Genomic DNA, 21,916 nt, shown 5'->3' with positions numbered 1-21,916 from the left:
TTTAGTCACACATTACAATAGTACTTTTGGAACAATAATTAACACCCTTACCCCTGTCAGGACTAAACTAGTTCCTTCCTCCTGTACTTCCTCAAGGTCCACTACAGAACTCTGACTCATGAAAGCTAAGTTTAGGCGTTCAGAACGCCTTTTCTCTGAGTAGGTATCTAAATACAAGAATGCCTTAATCTCTGCGCTTTTTATTCTAATCTGATTAATTCTGGCAGTCACAGGCCAAAAACTATTTTTCACACCATAAACTTCTTCAACCTTTACATATTTCAAGCACATCTGCTTAGTGTCAGGAATTTACGGACTACTTTCAGGATAAATTGCATAAAATTTATCTGCACTTTCTGCCACCTACATTCTCTGTCCTCAACTTCACCTACTAATGTGTCCTTATCACCTAACAACTGCCTCTTGTTTTTTGCCTTTGTGAATTCTTCGACTGTCTATGAGATTATTTCTAGATCATTATCTTGTTTGTCTCAGCTAGACCCAGCTCCTACTGATATTCTGAAGTCTGTGGTTTTTTGTTATTTCTCCTTTCATAGCTCGTCTGATTAATCTGTGCTTCTCATCAGGCTCTGTTCGTCCTACTCTAGTCACACTAAAACTAGTCACAGTAACACCTATATTAAAGAAAGTCTTAGATCCCTCCCCACGGGTAAATTACAGACATATTTCCAACCTTCCTTTTTTGGCTAAAATCATGGAAAGAGTTGTAGCCTCTCAGTTACATGACTTTCTGTCCTCTAATATTTTATATGAGGCTTTTCAGTCTGGCTTTCGTTCCGTACATAGTACAAAGACTGCCCTGGTAAGAGTCATGAATGATTTGCTGCTGTCAATAGATACTGGACTTTCTAACATCTTGGTTCTCTTAGATCTAACAGCTGCCTTTGACACCATTAATCATCTCCACACTTCTGTCATCTACTGGCACAACTGGCCTGGCCCTTCAGTGGCTAAGATCACACCTTAATGACAGACATTAGTATGTTACTTTTGGTTCTCATCAATATTATATATGGCCCCTGTAAATCATGGTGTACCGCAGGAATCTGTTCTCAGATCTCTTCTGTTTATCACCTCCACACCCTTTTTAACTGCAGATTTAAAACTTTGGCTACACAATAACTATTTAAAACTTAACACTGATAAAACTGAAGTTTTACTTGTTGGAGCTAAATCTTCTCTTTCTCATATACCATACTTTAGTGTTGAAACTGATGGTGTTGCTATCAAGCCAGCTCCTGTTGTAAAAAAACATTGGATTTCACCTCGACTTAACACTTACATTGCACATATACACCCTATACTTAGTTACAAGTGATGCTTCAAATGATTACTGTAACTCATTTTATACAGTCTTTCTTTAAAACTGATTAATCACTTTCAATAAAGCATTATATATATATTTGGAAACTATGTAAAGCATCCTTGAGTTTGTGAAAGATGATATATAAATTGAACTTATTATTATTAGTTATGCAATAAAGCTATTTTGAAACTTTTGACACAGTTCTTATTCCATCAGTTGTAAGGATTGTTGGGTGATGATGACTTCATTTTCATTCATTCATTCATTCATTCATTATCTGTAACCGCTTATCCAATTCAGGGTCGCGGTGGGTCCAGAGCCTACCTGGATCATTGGGCGCAAGCCGGGAATACACCCTGGAGGGGGCGCCAGTCCTTCACAGGGTAACACACACACACACACACCCCTACGGACACTTTCGAGTCGCCAATCCACCTGCAACATGTGTTTTTGGACTGTGGGAGGAAACCGGAGCACCCGTAGGAAACCCACGCGGACACAGGGAGAACACACCAACTCCTCACAGACAGTCACCCAGAGCGGGAATCGAACCCACAACCTCCAGCCCTCTGGAGCTGTGTGACTGCGACACTACCTGCTGTGCCACCGTGCCGCCCATGACTTCATTTTTCAAGATGATAATGCATCTCACCATAGCGCAAAGGACGTGAAAACTTTCCTTCAAGAAATACATATAATGAAAATGGCATGACCTGCAAATAGTCTGGATCTCAATCCAGTTTGAAAATCTCTGGTGGAAATTTAATAAAATGGTCAGTGACAATGCTCCAACCTGCAAACCTGATCTGGCAACAGCAATAAGAAACAGATGGAGCTGGACTGATGAAAAATACAGTTTGTCATTAAGTCAATGCCTCAGAGAATTCAAACTGCTATAAAAAATTCAGGGCTGATGCAACCAAGTCATAATGGTGCTGTGTTTTTCTTATGATTCCTTAATATTTTTGTCAGAATTGAGTTATTCCATATATTTTCCTCTACTTTGTCTAAAAAAATGTGACTGACTACAAGTATGTCTTTTTTTTTCTTAATGCCAAAATATTGGAACATTTAAATGATGATTTATAGAGTTTTGTGGCATGTCTTTGAGATTTATATATTTCTATAAAACTGAACAACTGAAAGAATATCCTCCAAGGGTGGTGATTCCATATTTTTTGCCAGGTGTGGTAGTATGACTTTTTCTTTATGCAAGAGTTTCAGGAGTTTCAGCAGACTGTGTTACATGACAACAATTTTTTTAAGTTCCCAAGCCCATGTGGTCACATTTATTGCAGTTGACTGACTGTGATTCTCATGTAGTGCCATCCGAGGGCTCAAAGGTCACATTCATTCAACTGGATTTTTCAGACTTTCAGATTTCTGGTTGGTAATAGATAGTAAAAAGCCTAAATTGTTTGCAAAATAGAGTTAATAAATTCTCAAAAAGTTTGGCACAAAGTAGTAAGGTATAATCCATCTTTGCTTTGAAAGACTGATCTTTTCTTGGATGCTACTTTTACATGTTTCAATGTACATATTCTGTAAAATTTTCTTTTCTTTCTATCTTATTTCTCTGTCAATTTTTTTAAAGTATGATACAGTCATCACATTCAAAATTTGTTCATATTTACAAAATCCAGTTGGGCAGTGAAAATTATCTGACATCTTTTCTTTGTACTTTTGTCAGTTACATAAATGTTCAAAGGAATTAACACATTAAAGATTCTCCTTATCTTTTTAAATTGCATTTTATATATTTATATATTTGTACAATATATATATTGTATAGCAGAATACAGTGTTTAACAGTGCTGACCTCATTTGTAAGAGAATTTTAAAGCAACCTCTTTTTCATAAGTGAAGCTGTTCTAGTCTCAGTTTAAAGAGAGGTCTATAACAATCATCTTTGACCTCGTTACACAAACTCCACTCCATGATGTTATACAACTTCCCTCTAGGTCAGGAACTTTCCCACTGAGGATTATTCACCAAACAAAGCTCAGGAAAATATTTTACTTGAATATAGTAGTGAGTAAAGGAATATTTAATGAGTAAACGTATTTCTTCCCTCACTTCCATTCTCACTGGAGTCTTTAACACACTTTTCTGTGAGTAAAATGATTGTGTTTTCATGTTTTGTTATGATTTGTTTTGTTTTGCAGTTTCTGATTGGTTCACAGCACTGACTCTGGAGCTGTAGCTTCTAATTTTACCCAAATTATCCAAAAAGATACAAGGATCAATATAAATGTATACATTTATGAATAAATAAATAAATAAATAAAATGTCACAAATAGTATGTCTTATTTATATATATAATATCAGTAAATATATAATGTCACAAACGGTTTAGCAAACAGAAGCATCAGGTTCTTTTCTCAGAACAGAAGGAAAAAAAATAATTAAATACGGTTGAGACCGAAATTAACATACCCATAGCCTAAAAAGCTTTTTGGCCAGTTAATCAGGGTATCTACTTTATCCACAATTTTATTATTTCAGCTTTAATTTACTTTATCACATTTGATGTACTCTAAACAACCTGGGGAGTTTTAGAAATAGAGAAAATACATTTTAGAAACTTGTGTGGTAATCATCAGAACTGGTGAAGGAGCTAGGGGCATCAGGTACTTGTCAGCAACATATGCACGCTTTTGAGACAAGGGCTGTCCCATTTGGAAGGCAGCATAAGGTGCTTTAGAAGACATCTACCTTATTTTGGCTGAATTCTGAAGGCAGCCTGACATGTATCCTTCTCGAGGAAGGCAATTACATGATGCAGTTTTGAAAACATGGCAGAGGGAGCCTGCTCTGCAGAGGAGTTTTTGTTAGTAGTTTTATACCATTTTATATATGGCTATTCCTTAAAGCAGTCCTCACCTATTCACATATGAATTCCAGCAAAAATGCTCAAGTGAGAAAAATAGCTGCCACCATATTTGTGATCCATCCTGTCTCTAATGTAAAGAGTAATGTAATGACTGGCTAACTTGAGTGACAGCTCTGAGTAAACAGAACTCACAAGTGGGACACACTATACATGATGACATATGCTGACTCTGAAGAGTGTCCCGAATGCTCTGCCTAATAAGGTTCCTTGTTGGTAAAATAATCTGCCTACAGATTTTGTACAGATTTGTACAGAGTACAGATTTTGCAGGCAATGATGGACAAGGAAGTTAGCTTCAGACTGGAAAACACCTCTAGTCTTTGAGAAGAGTATTCTCTGGTGAGATGAAACCAAATTTTTACCATCTAGCAACATTCATTCATTCATTATCTGTAACTGCTTATCCAGTTCAGGGTCACAGGGGGTCCGGCGCCTACCTGGAATCATTGGGCGCATGGCAGGAACACACCCTGTAGGGAGCGCCAGTCCTTCAGAGGGCAACACACACACACTCACACCTATGGACACTTTTGAGTCGCCAATCCACCTACGAACGTGTGTTTTTGGGCCGTGGGAGGAAACCGGAGCACCCGGAGGAAACTCGTGCGGACACGGGGAGAACACACCAAACTCCTCACAGTCACCTGGAAAGGGACTTTCCAGGTCCCTGGAGCTGTGTGACTGCGACACTACCTGCTGCGTCACAGTGCCACCCTGTCTGGCTATCATGATCAGCGGAAGGAAAATGGTTGAAGTTTTAAATCCAAAGAACCCTATACCAACTGCAAAGCCTGGTGGTTGTATCATCATGTTGTTGGGTTGGTTTTCTGTAAGAACATGAGCACTTCAGAATTTTGATGGCATAATGAAGGAGAATTATTTATTCATTCATTCATTCATTCATTCATTATCTATAACCGCTTATCCAGTTCAGGGTCCAGAGCCTACCTGGAATCATTGGGCGCAAGGCGGCCTGGAGGGGGCGCCAGTCCTTCACAGACACACACACATACACTCACACCTACGGACACTTTTGAGTCGCCAATCCACCTACCAATGTGTGTTTTTGGACTGTGGGAGGAAACCGGAGCACCTGGAGGAAACCCACGCAGACACAGGGAGAACACACCAATTCCTCACAGACAGTCACCCGGAGTGGGAATCGAACCCACAACCTCCAGGTCCCTGAAGCTGTGTGACTGCAACACTACCTGCTGCGCCTGAACGTTGTCATAACTGGGTCTTCCAGAAGGACAATGCCCTTAAGCATCTCTTTAACGCTGTAATGACCTAAGGATGACAAGTTGGATATTGGAGTGTCCATTGCAATGTCCTGCCCTGAATCCCACAGAAAAAAACATTCTCAAGCATGAAGCCAACACACTGGGCTAAATTACAGCAGTGCTGTCAGGAGGAATGGGCTACAGTTCCAGATCAGCACTGTATGAAGCTTGTGAAATGCTGCCATCAGCTTTTCATTTTGAGTTTATCAAATAAAAGGACAAGCTGCCAATACTAGTGACAAGTGTGCACACATCTGATCCCCTGAAAATCTGATACACAAGAAAAAAAAAACAACAACAATAAGTACAGTGATATGAAAAGTTTTGGGCACCCCTGATAATTATCAAGATTTTCCTTTATAAATCTTTGGTTGTTTGGATCAGCAATTTCAGTTAAATATATCATATAGCAGACAAACACAGTGATATTTGAGAAGTGAAATGAAGTTTATAGTATTTACAAAAAGTATGCAATAACTATTTCAACAAAATTAGTCAGATGCATACATTTCGGCACCCTTGTCGTTTTATTGATTTGAATAACTTTAGCATTAGCAATAACTAATTATTGGAACGCAATATTTGTTTTGTAAGCTCATTGACCCTTGACCTACATACAGAGGTGAATCCAGTTATGAGAAAGGGTTAAGGTGGCCAATTGCAAGTTTATCTCCTCTTTGCATCTTCTCTGAAGAGTGGCCTCAAAACAACTCTAAAATGACCTGAAAACAAAGATAGTTCAACATCATGGTTTAGGGGAAGTATACAAAAAGCTATCTCAGAGATTTCAGCTGTTAGTTTCCACTGTGAGGAACATAGTGTGGAAATGGAAGACCACAGGTACAGTTCTAGTTAAGGCCTGAAGTGGCAGGCCAAGAAAAATCTCAGATAAGCAGAGGGCGAAGAATGGTGAACAGTCATAGTCAACCCACAGACCAGCTCCAAAGACCTACAACATAATTTTGCTGTGGATGGTGTCAATGTGCATTTTTCAACTATTCAGCGCACTTTGCACAAGGAGAGGTTGTATGGAAGAGTAAGCCTTTTCTGCGCACACGCCACAAACAGAGTCTATGCTAAAGCACATTTGGACAAGACAGTTTCATTTTGGAATAAGGTGCTGTTAACTGATGAAACTAAAATTGAGTTATTTGGACATAACAAGGGGTGGTATGCATGGCGGAAAAAGAACACAGCATTCCAAGACAAACATTTGCTACCCACAGTAAAATTTGGTGACAGTTCCATCATGCTGTGGCGCTGTGTTGCCAGTGTAGGTACTAGGAATCTTGTTAAAGTTGAGGGTCGCATGGATTCCAGTCAATGTCAGCAGATTCTTGAGCAATGTTCAAGAATCAGTGACAAAGTTGATGTATGTTTTTCATACCACTAAGTAAGTCTCACAACTATTATTCTGAAATAACATTTGGTGGAAATAAAATACAGACCCTGGAGCTGTGAAACACTGAGTTTCAAAGTCTTTACCTTATATGTATGTAAAGGTCTGGCCTCCACTGTATAAATAATGATAGACTCTCTACTTGCAGCCCCTTTCACAGCTCAAGTATTTTCCCCTGAAAAGTGCAAAGGAAGCTAAATTGAAGGAAGAATATATTTTTCCATGCTCTATCTTGTCATTATGAGACAGTCGATACATTCTGATTTAATAAGACACAGTTTAAGTATGAGATTAAGGCGCTAACGTTGCCCCTGGGCTGGGAGAATCCTAGAAGAGAAGAGAAATGGTCCTGAAGCTGGAGGGGCAGAATCTGCACATAATTGATATAAATGAGAGCGAGGAGCACAGAGCAGAACAATTCATCCTGATGTCAGATTCCGAGCATTAGTGAATCCCATGAGAATATGGGAACGCGTTTCCAAACCTTTCAGATGCTGGCTGAGTTACATGGATAAAGTTTATGTATTGGGATTAATTTAATGTTACCTACGGAGAGTCTGAGGACAAATTACACCCAGCGTAGGAATGCACTAATGGAAAATAACCTTTAAAACTGAAGAGGCCAAGCGACTGACCTGCTTAGTTCCAGCACTGGACACTGTCCAGTTTAACATTTATTCTACTCTAATGCACCTCATTCATGGGTGGCCATGTTTCAAATGGATTTAGTACAGGTTAGAACTATACAGTTTAAAACATTTGTTGTTCGTTACAGGTAACTGAAGATGAAATTGATGAAAGAAGAGAGGACTGAGGTGATTCTGATATCCGGGGAACGCAGCTGCCATATCATACCCACTTAATCAACCAACACCCAGAACCACCACCAAATTTACACATAATCCCTCATAGCCAAATTCAGAGAAACCAGGACTGTGGAAGACAAACCACATAGTGCTTTTCCGACAACCAGTACAGACGAAGAAACCTCAACAATGATTTTTGGCAGCCTTTGTGAAAAGTCCATGATATGGGCATGCAAGGTCTCACATCAGAATGTGGTGTTAGACAATCATCCCTTGTACGGATTCTTCATCCCATTAAGTGGCACCCCTTCAAGATCCAGCTGCAACAGAAACTTTCATAGCAATTGGTGTTCCTGTGGAATGGCCACCCAGATCACCCAATCTAACACCACTTTGTGGTCATCTCTGGGGTTAATGCAAACAAAATTGTGTATGCTAAGAAAATCAGCAACAAACAGCACCTTCAGCATTGCATCACAAAGGCTTTGACAGCATTTCTCCTGAGATTCGCATGCAGGTTCATAACGATTGGATACAGCACCTTCAGCTCTGTGTTCAGCACCAGTGAGAACACACTGAACAACCAAACAGCAATGCATCACATGGAAGGTTCCTGGTTGTTGTTGCAATTGTCTGTGTTGATAACTTTTAAACCACAACAGATATTGCAAATCTGATTGCAGAAATCGATTTCTGAAAATTCTGATCTACTTTGATATGCCACCTGACAATCTGCCCATTAGAAAAACTTACACTTGAACCAATATGGCAGCTTTCCCTTTCATTTCTGAAATCAAAGTGTGTGCTGAGACTTTTGACTCACCCTATAGACTTATACAAAATTATTCAGACTTTTGATCAAGTTAAATTTAAAATGTTAGTACTTGTTTTTTATATTTTGTGAGGGAGATAAATGTGTAGTGTTATATGCATAACAAACTGGCAAAAACAAAACATATATTTAAAATTCTATCACAATATTTCTGTGTAGAGATTTTCTGAGTAAAACTTTCTGGGAGAGACTTAGCACTGTGCACAAAAGCTGAAATGGAGAAAATGAACACTACAGTGCAGCTCATAGCTCAAAAATTGACTGAGGTAGAAGATGAAACAGGAGTTATTTGTGTGTATGTGTGTGTGTGGGTGAGAGTGAGAGTCAGTGATGATATTTAATACATATTTCATCATAAATAAAATAATCAACAGCAGTGATGCTGGGTTTACATTGCTAAATAAAACCACTAATATGCCACTAGGCTCTGTAAAAATTTGGGAATTATGTGAGCAAGTTATGCCTAAATTTGTTAAAATTATTAATTATCAAAAATTCCAATGTTTATTTAGATTGCACCAATTTGTTTTTCAAAAGGTCAATGGAATTGTATTTGAAAGATGGTTAAAGCTGGCACAAACTTCGACAAGTGCAAGTCTCCAAACACATTGTGCCGACAACAAGGTTATCAATATTGTCTCCTTCACTGTCCACTTCAGATGAAATCTGCTCTGAGGCTTAATTACTCAGCGTTAACAGAGGCAGATAAAATGGGTGAGCGAGAGAGGGAGAGACAGTGAGAGGAGAAAACCAGATAGAGTGTGAAAGGGACAGAGCAAAAGAGAAGGAATTTAGTCCAGAAGGTGATCTCTGTGTGCCACTTTAAGCTCAATTAGTACTCTGTTTCCCTAGAGAGTCCAGAGGGGTTGAGGGTCATGGTACTGAAAATACAGAGGCTAGCTTCCACACCCACAATTAATTTTTTCCTGGACAGTTGGCAATCTTTTATTTATAATTTGCCGATAACACGTCTCTGTAATTACCTTTTTCTCTTAGTTTGCTAATTGCTTCGGGGAGCCAGAGCTGTTGGTGCAAGCCCGACTTCTATTTGGAGCATTTTTTACGTCAGTGGGAGAAATTTAGCTTCCTCAGAAAAGCTGAGAAATCTTGCACTTGGAGACTAGTGCTAGTCACCAAGCACATTCCACTGACTCTTATGTTCCAAGCAATTTAACATTACACTGTGGCTGTTATACAACAGACTGAGTTGGAAGGCTGGACAGTATATATATATATATATATATATATATATATATATATATATATATATATATATATATATATATATATATAGTTACTATTGTAACTGCTGCTCTCTGTGGTTTGTTTGTGTTCAGAAGCTCTGCATCTTTTAAAATGTAACAGTGTGTTTGAGGAAAAAAGAAATGGCTGTTATTTGTATGTGGCTGAACTTGCCTGTAAGTTTTTATTGACTGTGTGAATTACCATAGAAGCTCATTTTTAAATTGAGTTGTTTAGTTTCTTAACTCTTTTGGTCTGTGTTTACTTTTATGCCGTTAATGTTCTCTCGAATTTAGGTCAGATCCAACTTAAGTAATCTGAAACAGCAAAAATAAGTCAATATTACCCACCTATGGAGCAGGAATAGAGCAATATAATCATCTCGGTTCATGCAACTAAGTCTCTTAGTTGTCTAAACATGCAGATGCTTTTTCTTTGTTATGAGCACAGAGAGAGAAAGCCTAGCATACTAGACCAAGACACTTTTTTTAAAAAAGAGTCTTTGTAAACACATTAGATTTTCAGAGCACAAATTGAATAGACAGCTAGCAAATGATAAAGAAACATCCTCAGAATTCTATTAAAAAATATATATATATAGCGTGGAGGAAACCCACACGGACACGGGGAGAACACACCAACTCCTCACAGACAGTCACCTGGACCGGGAATCGAACCCACAACCTCCAGGTCCCTGGAGCTGTGTGACTGCGACACTATGTGTGACTGCGACACTGTCCAAGACTTGCTTGACTTTGAAAGAATATATGTTTTAGATAAAAACGCTTTTGTTTAAGTAGGTACCAATACTGCTATGATTATTGGTGCCCTCTAACTTTGGCCACCTCCCCTGCTTGTGACAGTCAAATGAGACAGTTGCTACCACATTCAGTGGTTTTGAGAGGTTCACAATGAGATTACGTTTGTCCTGTATTGGTATCCATACTCTACATGTAAGGATTACAGTGGCGGTAGATTTTCCTCTCAGAGAAAAGGAAGCTAACCGGTAAGCTAACTTTTACACTGAGGGAAATATCTGTCACGAAATGGAAATGTGTTGTGTTTTACATGCAGTTTTGCACACAAAGAATTACAACAATGTTAGAGGTACTTAAATATTGTTTACATATGTGATTTCTTGCAAGACTGATGTTTAAATGCCCTACTAAGGCTTGAACGTACGTTTTATTGTTTTACCCAATGCGATTGGCAAAGAGTGAGAGCGGAATTGCACCATATACGGCAGTGGCCGGAATTAGGGGACGGCCGGAGTTAGGGGAAAGACTGATATATAAAATTTATTAATACTTGACAGAATCAGCAAAAATAAACCCAGTCAAAAGTTAAAACACATCTCTGTTGAACTGACCCCTCTCTATACTCTAGCCTCGCTGGCAGTTGTGGATACTAAATAAAGGTCTATAATAAAGTGATAGACATAAAGGCAACCAACTTTCAAATGTGGCTGAAGACAGCAGTAGACATTCCACATGAAAGTACAAAGTAAGACGAATTAACATGAATGAAGCCAGATTGAGTTCATCCGCTGCACCCTGGGTCATGGGGAGGGCAGGGATTATCTGCTAGTTTGTGTGTTAGCATGCCAGACTCGAGCAGTTGCAATGCATGCTCCTGGATGTGAGGTTAGTGGACACTGGGATGTGGGAGAAAAGTGAAGCTAAGGGCAGCGTGCTGACTGGATGGTTTCAACTTAAACAGATCTGCTGGAATGAGCAAACCTGACCTACACAGCTAGCATAAGAAAAAAACTAGAGTCAACATGAGTAGGAATCCTGAAACTCTGAGAGGAATAGTCTGGTGAAAAATGAGATAATTTATACATTTCTGGACCCAAATATAGGCAATCAGCTGAGAGTGGTGTTTGAAGTCAATAAATAATTTCAGTCTATAGCTCTTGACACCAACTCAGACTCTAAAGCTTATGACTATGGCTTGACTCAGACTTGTGATTTGACTCTGACTCTAATCAGACTCATTTGTCATGCCATCTTTATAGCTCCAGTGAATCTTATTTGAATCAAGTGTTAAATCTGATTTTTGTGCTAAGTTCCATTTTTCTCCAAATTAGCCCCATAAAAGCAGAGCTGGACAGGGACACATATGTTGATTCTAGTTGATTCAGATGACTGGTGTAGAATATTTCCAGTCTATCCGTGGAACCCTGCCGTGGAGCAGTGGCTTGGGAAGGATGAAAAAGGAACCTAGTCACACACCTTACAGAAGGCCACAACACCCTCCTCCTGGCACAAGAGCCCAGAAGAGAAGGGGAGAGATGAAAATACGAGGAGAAGAAGGAGAAGAGGAGAAAAGGACACAAGACATTTTCACAGTTAGGAGAGACAGAAAGAGAGGGAGGGACAGGAGAACAGGAGAGAAACATCAACACAGAAAGAGAAATAGAGAGAGAATCTACAACACACATGTATATTAATAGAAGATGATACTGAAAAGTTTTATTCACAGGAACAGAACCATTTCACTGAACACATCCAGTGTTTTACAGAGGCCCGAGAGGACATTGTCATCCACTAGGAGCAGAACTAAGAGAACTGGAGAGAACTAAGACTTCACACAATTATTATAAATGCCAATATAAACTGCTTAATTATGGTAACAATTGTGTATAGAAATTCCCTATAGCTGCCAGAATTTATCCTTTAGGTTGTCTTCACATTATTGCCATACATTACATCACTAAACACCTCCTCCAGCACCTTCTTCCACTGAGAAAACCTTCAAAATACTCTTTTACCACAGGATTCAATGGAACATTCCCCACAAGTCAGTTAGCATGGGATTATATAACTTGGTTTTATTTTTACTGGTCATTTTGCAATAGGAAAAAGAGGCCAGAATCTTTTCAGAAACATACCAGCACAGAAAAAAATGACTGAAATGTTACATTTGAATATAACTACCCTACAGATATTTTAAATTTTAAAATCAAGAAATTGTTGTAAAGTATCCTTACTTGTATTCTTTTACTATTACTAAACCTCATAACTGCACTGTGGATACAGTCAACTAATTTGGTGTAGGGGGACAATACAAAACACTCTTAATGCTCTTAAGTCAAATCAAGCAAGGAGCTGTTAATGAACACGCTGCAAATTACCTCTTAATTAAGCAATTATCCAGAGAATTATTACATGAAAAATGACAAATTACAACATCCAGCAACAAAAACTGGGTTCAAGATCTAGGTTTAAAGACTTCGGCTTTAGAAAAATGAAGAGCACCTCTTCTGTTGTTGGGGGGTTAGCAAACAAGTTTAAAGACATTTTCTCTTGTTTTGACATATTCCACTATCAGGGGATATAGGTGGCAACAGAATTGTGTCTTGTGGTACAGGATACTAGTACTAAAGTATACTGAATGAGAACGAGAATGAGTATATGAACACAGTAATTAGCTGGTGTTTTTTATTTTTTTTAAATGTATATTTGTAATTCCAATTCATTCTCCAGATTCTTTGTCATTTTAAGGTAACATATGTGTAGTATTAAATTGCAAAATTGTCAATTTAAAAAAACAAACAAACAAACATACAAAAACCTTACAAATCAAGGTATTATGATCAAGGTATAATAATAATGTTCAAAATGACTAACATCAAAATTACCATCTTTAAATTGTCTAAACCAAAACTCACACATACTTTTGGATATTATCCTCAAGAACAGAACAAATCGATGCACATGATTTTGCACAAATAAACTGACAAATAAATTCTTCTCGCTAGCCTTTTTTTCAAGCTACTTAATTTTTAGGTTATTTTTGTTGAATAAAATTATAAATAAATTTTTATAGTACTAAAATTGACCATAAAATCACAAAAGAGAATTCTGTATTACAATTATTCGTTACACAAATAAAATGCTTTAAAAATGTTTATATTCCTAATATATTACTGGTTCACCAGTTTTTATGTTATAAATTATTAATGAGCAGCCTGTTAATTAACAGTAATGGCTTTCATCAACTTGGACAGGCTCAATAAGATAATTAAAGTGTATAACAATATTATAGTATATAACACATAAACAATAGAGCCCTGGAAAATACATAATTTATTCTAGTTACTGTTTCATAATGTAGTAATGACCAGCTACCTAATGAGTTCGCTGCCCTGTAAGGTTTAGTAAGAGCACCATATGTGTAATTTAATGTAATGCCTATCCAAACAACACAGGGAAGAAAATGTCCTGAATATGCTGTTGTTCATAAAGTATGTGTGGTGTTTACACATACAACTCATTCCAAAAATAATATTTGGGAATGTTCTATATCCTGCTTCCTTTCTCCTAGTGGATTGCAAAACCTCTGGACCTCTTTTAAAGCCTGAATTAAGTAAATGTGCTCAGTGTTTAGCATGGAAACAACAACTATTTTGGAACAACAGCAACAAAACTGCTAAAACATATAACATGCATGGCTAAGTCAGTGCTAGGCCCAGGGGCAGTTGTGAAGCTATTTCAGCTTCTCAATTCTAGGGCTTTGATGGGTTTTAACGGGTTGTAATGGGTTTTAGTGTGTTTTAATGCTTTTTAGTTACAGCATTGCATGTACCTGCTTGCCTCCCATTGACTCAAACATCTTCTCCAGCTGAACCCGGAGCTGCTGGATGTTGTTCAGGAGGATGCATGGCTGTGGGGAAAACAAAGCAAACACAAACAAACTAATCATATTAAAGATTTATTGATTTTTTTCCCTCCTCCCTCTTGCTCCTGCTCATATCTGCACATGCCCAAGATCTAGCTCACTCAGCCAGATCAAACACATCTGGGAACTGTGGGAGTACAAAGGACGTGTGTGAATCAATGTGGCTATGTGAGATGATGATGATGATGATGATGATGATGATAATGATAATGCTGCTGCTGCTTATGATGATGATGATGATGCCAGTTTCTCCTTCCCAAGCTCCCAGGATAATTTTCTTTACAAAGTCATTTCTTGTGCATTTCAGATTCCGATCATGTGTTAACAAACTGATGACCGTTTACTTACACTTTTTAATTCCACTGTCCAAAATTATCTTATCTTCTTTAAGGTGCAGCCATTGTTGACACAGTGTAGCTGCATTCCATTTGCACACTGAGTCAAAGTTGAGTATACTAAAAAATCCACAATGCATACTTAGAACCAGTTTTTTTCTTTGAGTAATGATGGACACTTTTGTCCCAGGACACAGAAAAGGAGGAGCTTTTCATGTCTGGAAAATCTTGGGTCTGTCCCAATAGCGCCCTACTCTAGACCTGTCACGATAGCCATTTTTTATGCTGTCCAAAAATAATTGCGATAAACAATATTGGCAATGTAAAATGCAAAATGCAGCTATTAAGAATATTTAGAAACTGCAGGTGGAATATAAGAAGATGTATTAAATATCCTAAGTAAATAATAAAATAAAATAAATAAATAAAACCATTGTTTTCAAACAAATTGATATAATTACCCCAGAACAGAGAAACCAATCAACAGAACAGAGTGAATAGTTAAAATGTTGGTTATGTTCTTCCTTATGTAAACAGACACACAAGTCAATTCAATGGGCAATATTGAAGACTGAAAATTTATTGAGGAAATGACCATATATTGTACTGTAAGCTGATAATGTAATTATTGTAACAAGTCTAACCTAATCCCTACATAATGCTCTCCACAGATTATAAAACTAACACTACTACACACAGTTTTATAGGTTTATAAAGAAAATATTTCCATACTTGCACATTTGTTTTGTATTATGCTTTTTTGCATTTCTTCTATTATGCTTCTTTCAGTCTCACTTTCAGTAAAAAAACAACAACAAAAAAAACAGTTTTTAAGGAAACATTTCACCCCTTGTTTATAGTATTTTTGCAGAATGATAAAAACAACACTCATTTGTTTATATTTATGTAAGATTTTGACAAACGAGGTGCTCCCAAACTTTCAGTGGGCAGTGTATGTCTGCTGACATGTGGGAATAGGACAGAGCAAAGTTAACTCAACAGCAATTATATAGACGTATGTATACATATCAGGTTAATGTGACAGGTATACACAGTCGTAATAAGAGTGGGAGCTTTCCAGCTAATTACCATTCGCATGTATATTTTCTCTTCCCTCACATTAGTTTAAAGGTCACATGTCAGTGTTTTGATAAATGTGAAAACCAGATCTAGAGCTTCAACGCTAATGAAATCAATTAGAGTTTCCAGTAATGAGCGTTGGGGGATTGGTGCAAGTGCAGGGTGATGTGGGCAGTAGATTCTGGGAGGGGACACACAGTACATCACACTCTCACTAATTAACTTGTTCACTATAGAGGTGCTCCTCGGTCCCAGAGAGATAACCTACAAACTGAGAATCTTTATATGTTCACCAACATGAAGGACTCCATAATTACTTCATGACCCCAAACAGGTGTCTTAAAGTTAGATGTGTGCAAAATTTTTGCAAACATAAGCAGCATCCTTTGTGGGGCAGAGCAACTGTCCTACTTTTAGTACACACACAGCTAGTTTCAAAATTACTGCACAATCCACTGTACAATATTGTTCCAAAGATTCTTTTTGACTGGTCACTTAGTGGCAAAGCAAGCAATAAGCACTGTTTGAAACCACAGGGAGGGATTACCTATATTTGTATTGGCAATTATCCACTGCATGGTACCTACACTATAGGTCTACACCTGTCTGCTCCCACCAAAAAGTAGTCCCGGCGGGAATGTTGCCAAACTCTGTCTCTAAAGGGAACCGTTGCCTTTGGGAACCACAGGTACGGTGGTGGTAACCAATTGAGAATTTCCTTGGCTGTGTGTTTGGGATCATTGTCTTGATGAAATGTCCACTCTTGTTTCATCTTTATGATCCTGGTAGATCGCAGCAGATTTTTATCAAGAATGTCTCGACACATTTGTCCATTCATCTTTCCTTCAATTATATGAAGCATGATGCATGATGTCTCAAATCATGATGTTCTTCCTCCAAACTTCATTGTTGGTATAGTGTTTTTGGGGTGATATGCTGTGCCTTTTGACCTCCAAACATGGTGTGTACTATGTCATCCAAAGAGTTAAATTTTGGTTTCATCTGACCAGACTATATTCTCCCAGTATTTCACAGGCTTGTTGTTGCACGCTTCAAAATGCTTTTCCTTCAGCAATGGAGTCCTGCGTGGTGAGCGTGCATACAGGCCATGGCGGGTGAATGCATTAAATGTACATGCTGATTCCAGGTCTTTCTGTAGCTCTCCACAAGTGGCCCTTGGCTCCTGGACAACTTTTATGATAATACTTTGCACTCCTCCGTATGCAATCTTGCAGAAAGCACCAGAGGGTGCTCATTTTTTCTGCTTTTTTAATCTGTAAGTTTTTAATCTGAATATTTAAAATCTTAAAATGTGAAGTTTATCAAATGCCATACAAAAACTATTCTAAAATATATTAACATAATTATGTTTCATGGCTGAGCAGGACAGACGAGGGAGGCGGATGTACATGTAAGGAATTTATTAACAAAAACAGAAGCAAAACCAACAGATAAAATAAACACGGGCCAGACAGACTGAACAAAGACAGGACTAAACTGAACAGAATAAAACAAGGACAGATAGGAAACAGCCATGAAACCGGGGTAGACATATGTAAACATATTGAACCCGTTTGGCTGTTTCTGTACCCGTTTGGAAGCTGTTTTGATCGCTCGGGTTTTCCTGTTTACTCGTTTCTATTGTTATTTCTATATTTATATCTGTTTTTATAACCTACTAACCATCCATAGATCTATTTTTTAGATTGTCTTCGCAGGAATATTCATTACAGAGGCACTAAAACTGCCACCGGACCCTGGAGTAACGTTCTTGGTGTAAGTTACTAAAATTCACTAAAAGCGGTAAGTACCTACAATTCCATGGCTACTACTGGCTGTTTTGCCTGCTCAGAGTGTGGCATGTTTAGTTTAACGCCCTTTTCCACCTCTAGCGATAAATATAGTGGTTGTATTTGTAGTAAGTGTCAGCTAGTTAGCTCTCTGGTGGATAAAGTGGACCAGCTAGAAGTGCGCATCCGGAGCTTATTATTGTTGAGGGATAAACAGCGAGATTCAGTGTTAGCAACTCCGGGTGCCTTAGGGAGAGTTAGCACCCCCACGACTCCGGCGTTAGAGCCCTCACAGCGGGGTGAATGGGTGACGTCTCGGCGTCATAGCCGGAAAGCTAAGGCTGATGCTAACGCTGAGGCCAAAGCTAGCCCACCGGGACACCACGCTCCTCCGATTCGCGTGTCAAACAGGTTTGCCCCGCTCAGCGAAGCACCCGCTGAGGAGCCTGTTAAGAGTGCTCTGGTTATAGGAGACTCTATTGTTCGGCACGTGAAATTAGCTACTCCTTTAGGGGCGCCGGCAGTAACAGTTAGCTGTTTATCGGGAGCCAGAGCGCCGGATATTAGTGGCAACCTTAGACTGTTAGCTAATAGGAGATATTCGAGGGTAGTCATTCATGTAGGGGCCAATGATATTCGTCTGCGGCAGTCTGAGGTAACTAAGGGTAATATTAGAGAGGTGATTAAACTGGCCCAGACGATGTCCGATGCCGTAATCTGCTCTGGCCCCATACCAATGCGGCGTGGCGACGAAGCTTACAGCAGACTTTGGGCGTTAAACTGCTGGATGTCCAAGTGGTGTTCCGAAAATCAAGTGGGCTTTATAGACAATTGGCTATGTTTTGAGGGCAAGCCTGGTCTTATAGGTAGGGATGGTATCCACCCCACGCGGGAGGGTGCTGCCTTACTTTCTTGCAGTATAGCACATAGTCTTTTAGTTAGTCAGCAGAGTAGTGTAGATAGCTGCTGACAATCCAGAGCCGGGACCAGGCCGCAGACAGACAGGCTAAACCGACCGTCTGCGAACTGTCTTGAGACGTCACCCAGGTTCAACTGTATTGAGACTGTGTCTTTCCCCCGAACTAAATGTAAAAGTAGAAAAACAAAATCAGCCTGTTTCAGCAACCTAATCAATATTAAATCATACACAACACCTAGCAGCAACACCTCAGAACTAAAATTTGGGTTACTCAACATAAGATCACTAAACTCAAAAGCACTCATCGTAAATGATATTATAAGTGATCATAAATTCAATGTTTTCTGTCTCACGGAAACGTGGGTTAAACCAAATGAATATTTAGCACTAAATGAAGCCACCCCCCTAGGCTATAATTATGCACATAGCCCAAGAATATCAGGCAAAGGAGGTGGAGTATGTGTAATTTACCAAAATACCCTAGAAATTAGTCTTAAACAATGTGACACCTTCTCTTCTTTTGAGGTTCTCTCCACTATTATTACAAATCCGGTCACAAAAAAGGACGCATTTTTATTATGCAACATTTACAGACCACCAGGGCCTTACTTAGAATTTCTGAAAGAATTCAGCGATTTTGCTACAAACCTAGCGGTGTGCAATCATAAAGTTATAATTGTAGGAGATTTCAATATCCATTTTGAGAAGGAAAGTGACCCACTAAAAAAGGCATTTACCTCAATCTTAGACTCTATTGGTATTACTCAAAATGTAACAGGGCCTACACACTACTGCAGCCACACTTTAGACTTAGTTCTGACACTAGGTCTTAACATTGACAAAATTAATATCTTACCGCAATCCTCAGCAATCTCCGATCATTACTTAATTTCATATGAGCTACGTTTTATCCATAATATATGTAAGAACCCTCGCTATTCTACAAGGCGTATAATAAAACCATCTACCGCCCTACAATTTATAGAAAACCTACCAGAACTATCGACCCCAGTTCCAACTCCATCAGACCCAATAGACCTAGATGTACTAACTGATTACCTAGAAAATACCTGTCGATCTACTTTAGAAAAGGTAGCACCACTTAAACATAAAAGTATAAGACAGAAAAAGCTCGCACCATGGTATAATGATAAGACCCGTACTTTAAAACAAACATTACGAAAACTAGAGCGGAAATGGCGATCAACCAAGCTTGAAGTGTTCCATTCTGCCTGGAAGGACAGCCTTATAGAGTATAGAAATGCCCTCACTAAAGCTCGCTCAGCATATCTGGCCTCGCTGATCTCCCATAATAAAAATAATCCGAGAGCACTGTTTAGTGTGTTTTCTAGAATTACAAAAAATCAAGCAGGTTCTGAACAACTAATTCCAGCAACTCTCACCAGTAAAGATTTTATGGACTTTTTTAATAATAAAATTGAGAATATTAGACAACAAACTCTAGCCACAGGATCAAATCCATCCTGGCTGCCACCTGATGTGAATGAAATAAAACATAATATAACTGTAAAAGAAAGACTTGAAACCTTTTACCCACTCCCACAATTAGAACTAGAGAAGATTATCACCTCCGCAAACTGTACAACTTGCACACTTGATGCAATTCCCACAAAGTTGCTCAAAGAAGTACTACCAGCTATTATTGATCCTCTTTTAACTATAGTAAACTCATCGCTTAGTCTGGGCCATGTACCCAAAGCTTTTAAACTAGCAGTTATTAAACCTATGATCAAGAAACCAAATCTTGATGCTAGTACACTGTCTAATTACAGGCCTATTTCTAATTTGCCATTTCTGTCTAAGATCTTAGAAAAAGCTGTGGCCCAACAACTTAGTTCATATCTACATAAGAATCATATATATGGAAAATTCCAATCTGGATTCAGGCAACATCATAGTACAGAGACAGCTCTAGTCAAGATAACAAATGATCTTCTTCTTGCCTCTGATCAAGGCCACGTATCCCTGTTGGTGCTTCTTGACCTAAGCGCAGCCTTCGATACAATAGACCACAATATTCTCATAGAAAGGTTAGAAAACATCGTTGGAATCACAGGGACAGCCCTATTATGGTTCAAATCTTACTTAACGGAACGTTATCAATTCGTAAAAGTAAACAATCTAAATTCAAATTATTCTAAAGTAAGATTTGGAATTCCACAAGGCTCTATTTTAGGACCATTATTATTTACATTATACATGTTACCGCTAGGCACAGTTATAAGAAACCATGACATTAACTTTCACTGTTACGCAGACGACACACAATTGTATATTTCAGCCAAGCCCGATGACAAACACCGATTAAAGAAAATAGAGGACTGTGTAAAAGACGTGAAAGGCTGGATGTTGCGTAACTTCCTCCTTCTAAACAGCAACAAAACAGAGGTCCTGCTTTTGGGTCCAAAAGTGACAAGAAATAAATTATCAGACTTAATTTTAAATCTAGCTAACTTTCCAGTTAAACCTGGTTCAGCAGCAAAAAATCTTGGTGTCATAATTGACCCGGATTTATCATTTGATCAACACATAGGTAGTATCACTAGGACAGCTTTTTTACATCTTCGCAATATTGCTAAGATTAGAAATGCCTTATCCCTCCAGGACGCAGAAACATTAGTACATGCCTTTATTACTTCAAGGCTTGACTACTGTAACGCACTACTGTCAGGATGCACCAGCAGCAATTTAAGAAAACTTCAACTAGTTCAAAATGCTGCAGCTAGGGTCCTCACTAAAACTAGAAAATTTGAACATATCAGCCCAGTTTTATCATCACTACATTGGCTGCCTGTTAAATTCCGCATTGACTACAAAATTTTGTTATTAACATATAAAGCTCTACATGGGCTTGCTCCTGAATATCTTCAAGATACAATTTCCTATTATGAGCCTCCACGTTTACTCAGATCACAGAATACTGGATTTTTAAATGTTCCCAGAATTCAGAAGGCCTCAGCTGGGGGAAGAGCCTTTTCTTATAAAGCCCCCAGACTCTGGAATGATCTTCCAGAAAATGTTCGGGACTCAGACACAGTCACAATCTTCAAATGTAGGCTAAAAACTCATTTGTTTAGTTTATCATTTGGTAGCTAATGCTCCCCCATAGATAAAGGCGGCAGATCCGGGGGGTCCATGGACACAGGGAATTATAGTAAACTGAGACGCTGGTGCTGTCGTCCCGCCGCTTCTCGCGATCACTCAGGTTTGTTGACGGTGGAGCGGAGGGATGCCAGTGTTTCAGGATGCTCCCGTGTCTGTGTGTCCTCCTGGTTCTCTCCTTTTAGTTAATGCTGTCATAGTCA

The 21,916-nt window shown here is 38.7% G+C and overlaps 1 protein-coding gene across 4 annotated transcripts in view; it reads right to left on the bottom strand.

Annotated features, from left to right (window-relative positions):
- Nucleotides 1-21,916, bottom strand: part of LOC136709365 (protein unc-13 homolog C-like) — a 245,897-nt gene that overhangs the window by 58,264 nt on the left and 165,717 nt on the right. For all 4 annotated transcript variants that reach the window (XM_066684518.1, XM_066684520.1, XM_066684519.1 and 1 more), the window contains one exon: nt 14,374-14,451. In XM_066684518.1, the coding sequence (XP_066540615.1) occupies nt 14,374-14,451 (78 nt within the window). The remainder of the gene's footprint in view (nt 1-14,373; nt 14,452-21,916) is intronic.

Source organism: Hoplias malabaricus, chromosome 11, assembly GCF_029633855.1.
Source record: "Hoplias malabaricus isolate fHopMal1 chromosome 11, fHopMal1.hap1, whole genome shotgun sequence".
NCBI classification, from domain to species: domain Eukaryota; kingdom Metazoa; phylum Chordata; class Actinopteri; order Characiformes; family Erythrinidae; genus Hoplias; species Hoplias malabaricus.
The sequence above is the reverse complement of the archived record's forward strand: the minus strand, read 5'-3'. Positions and strand labels throughout refer to the sequence as shown.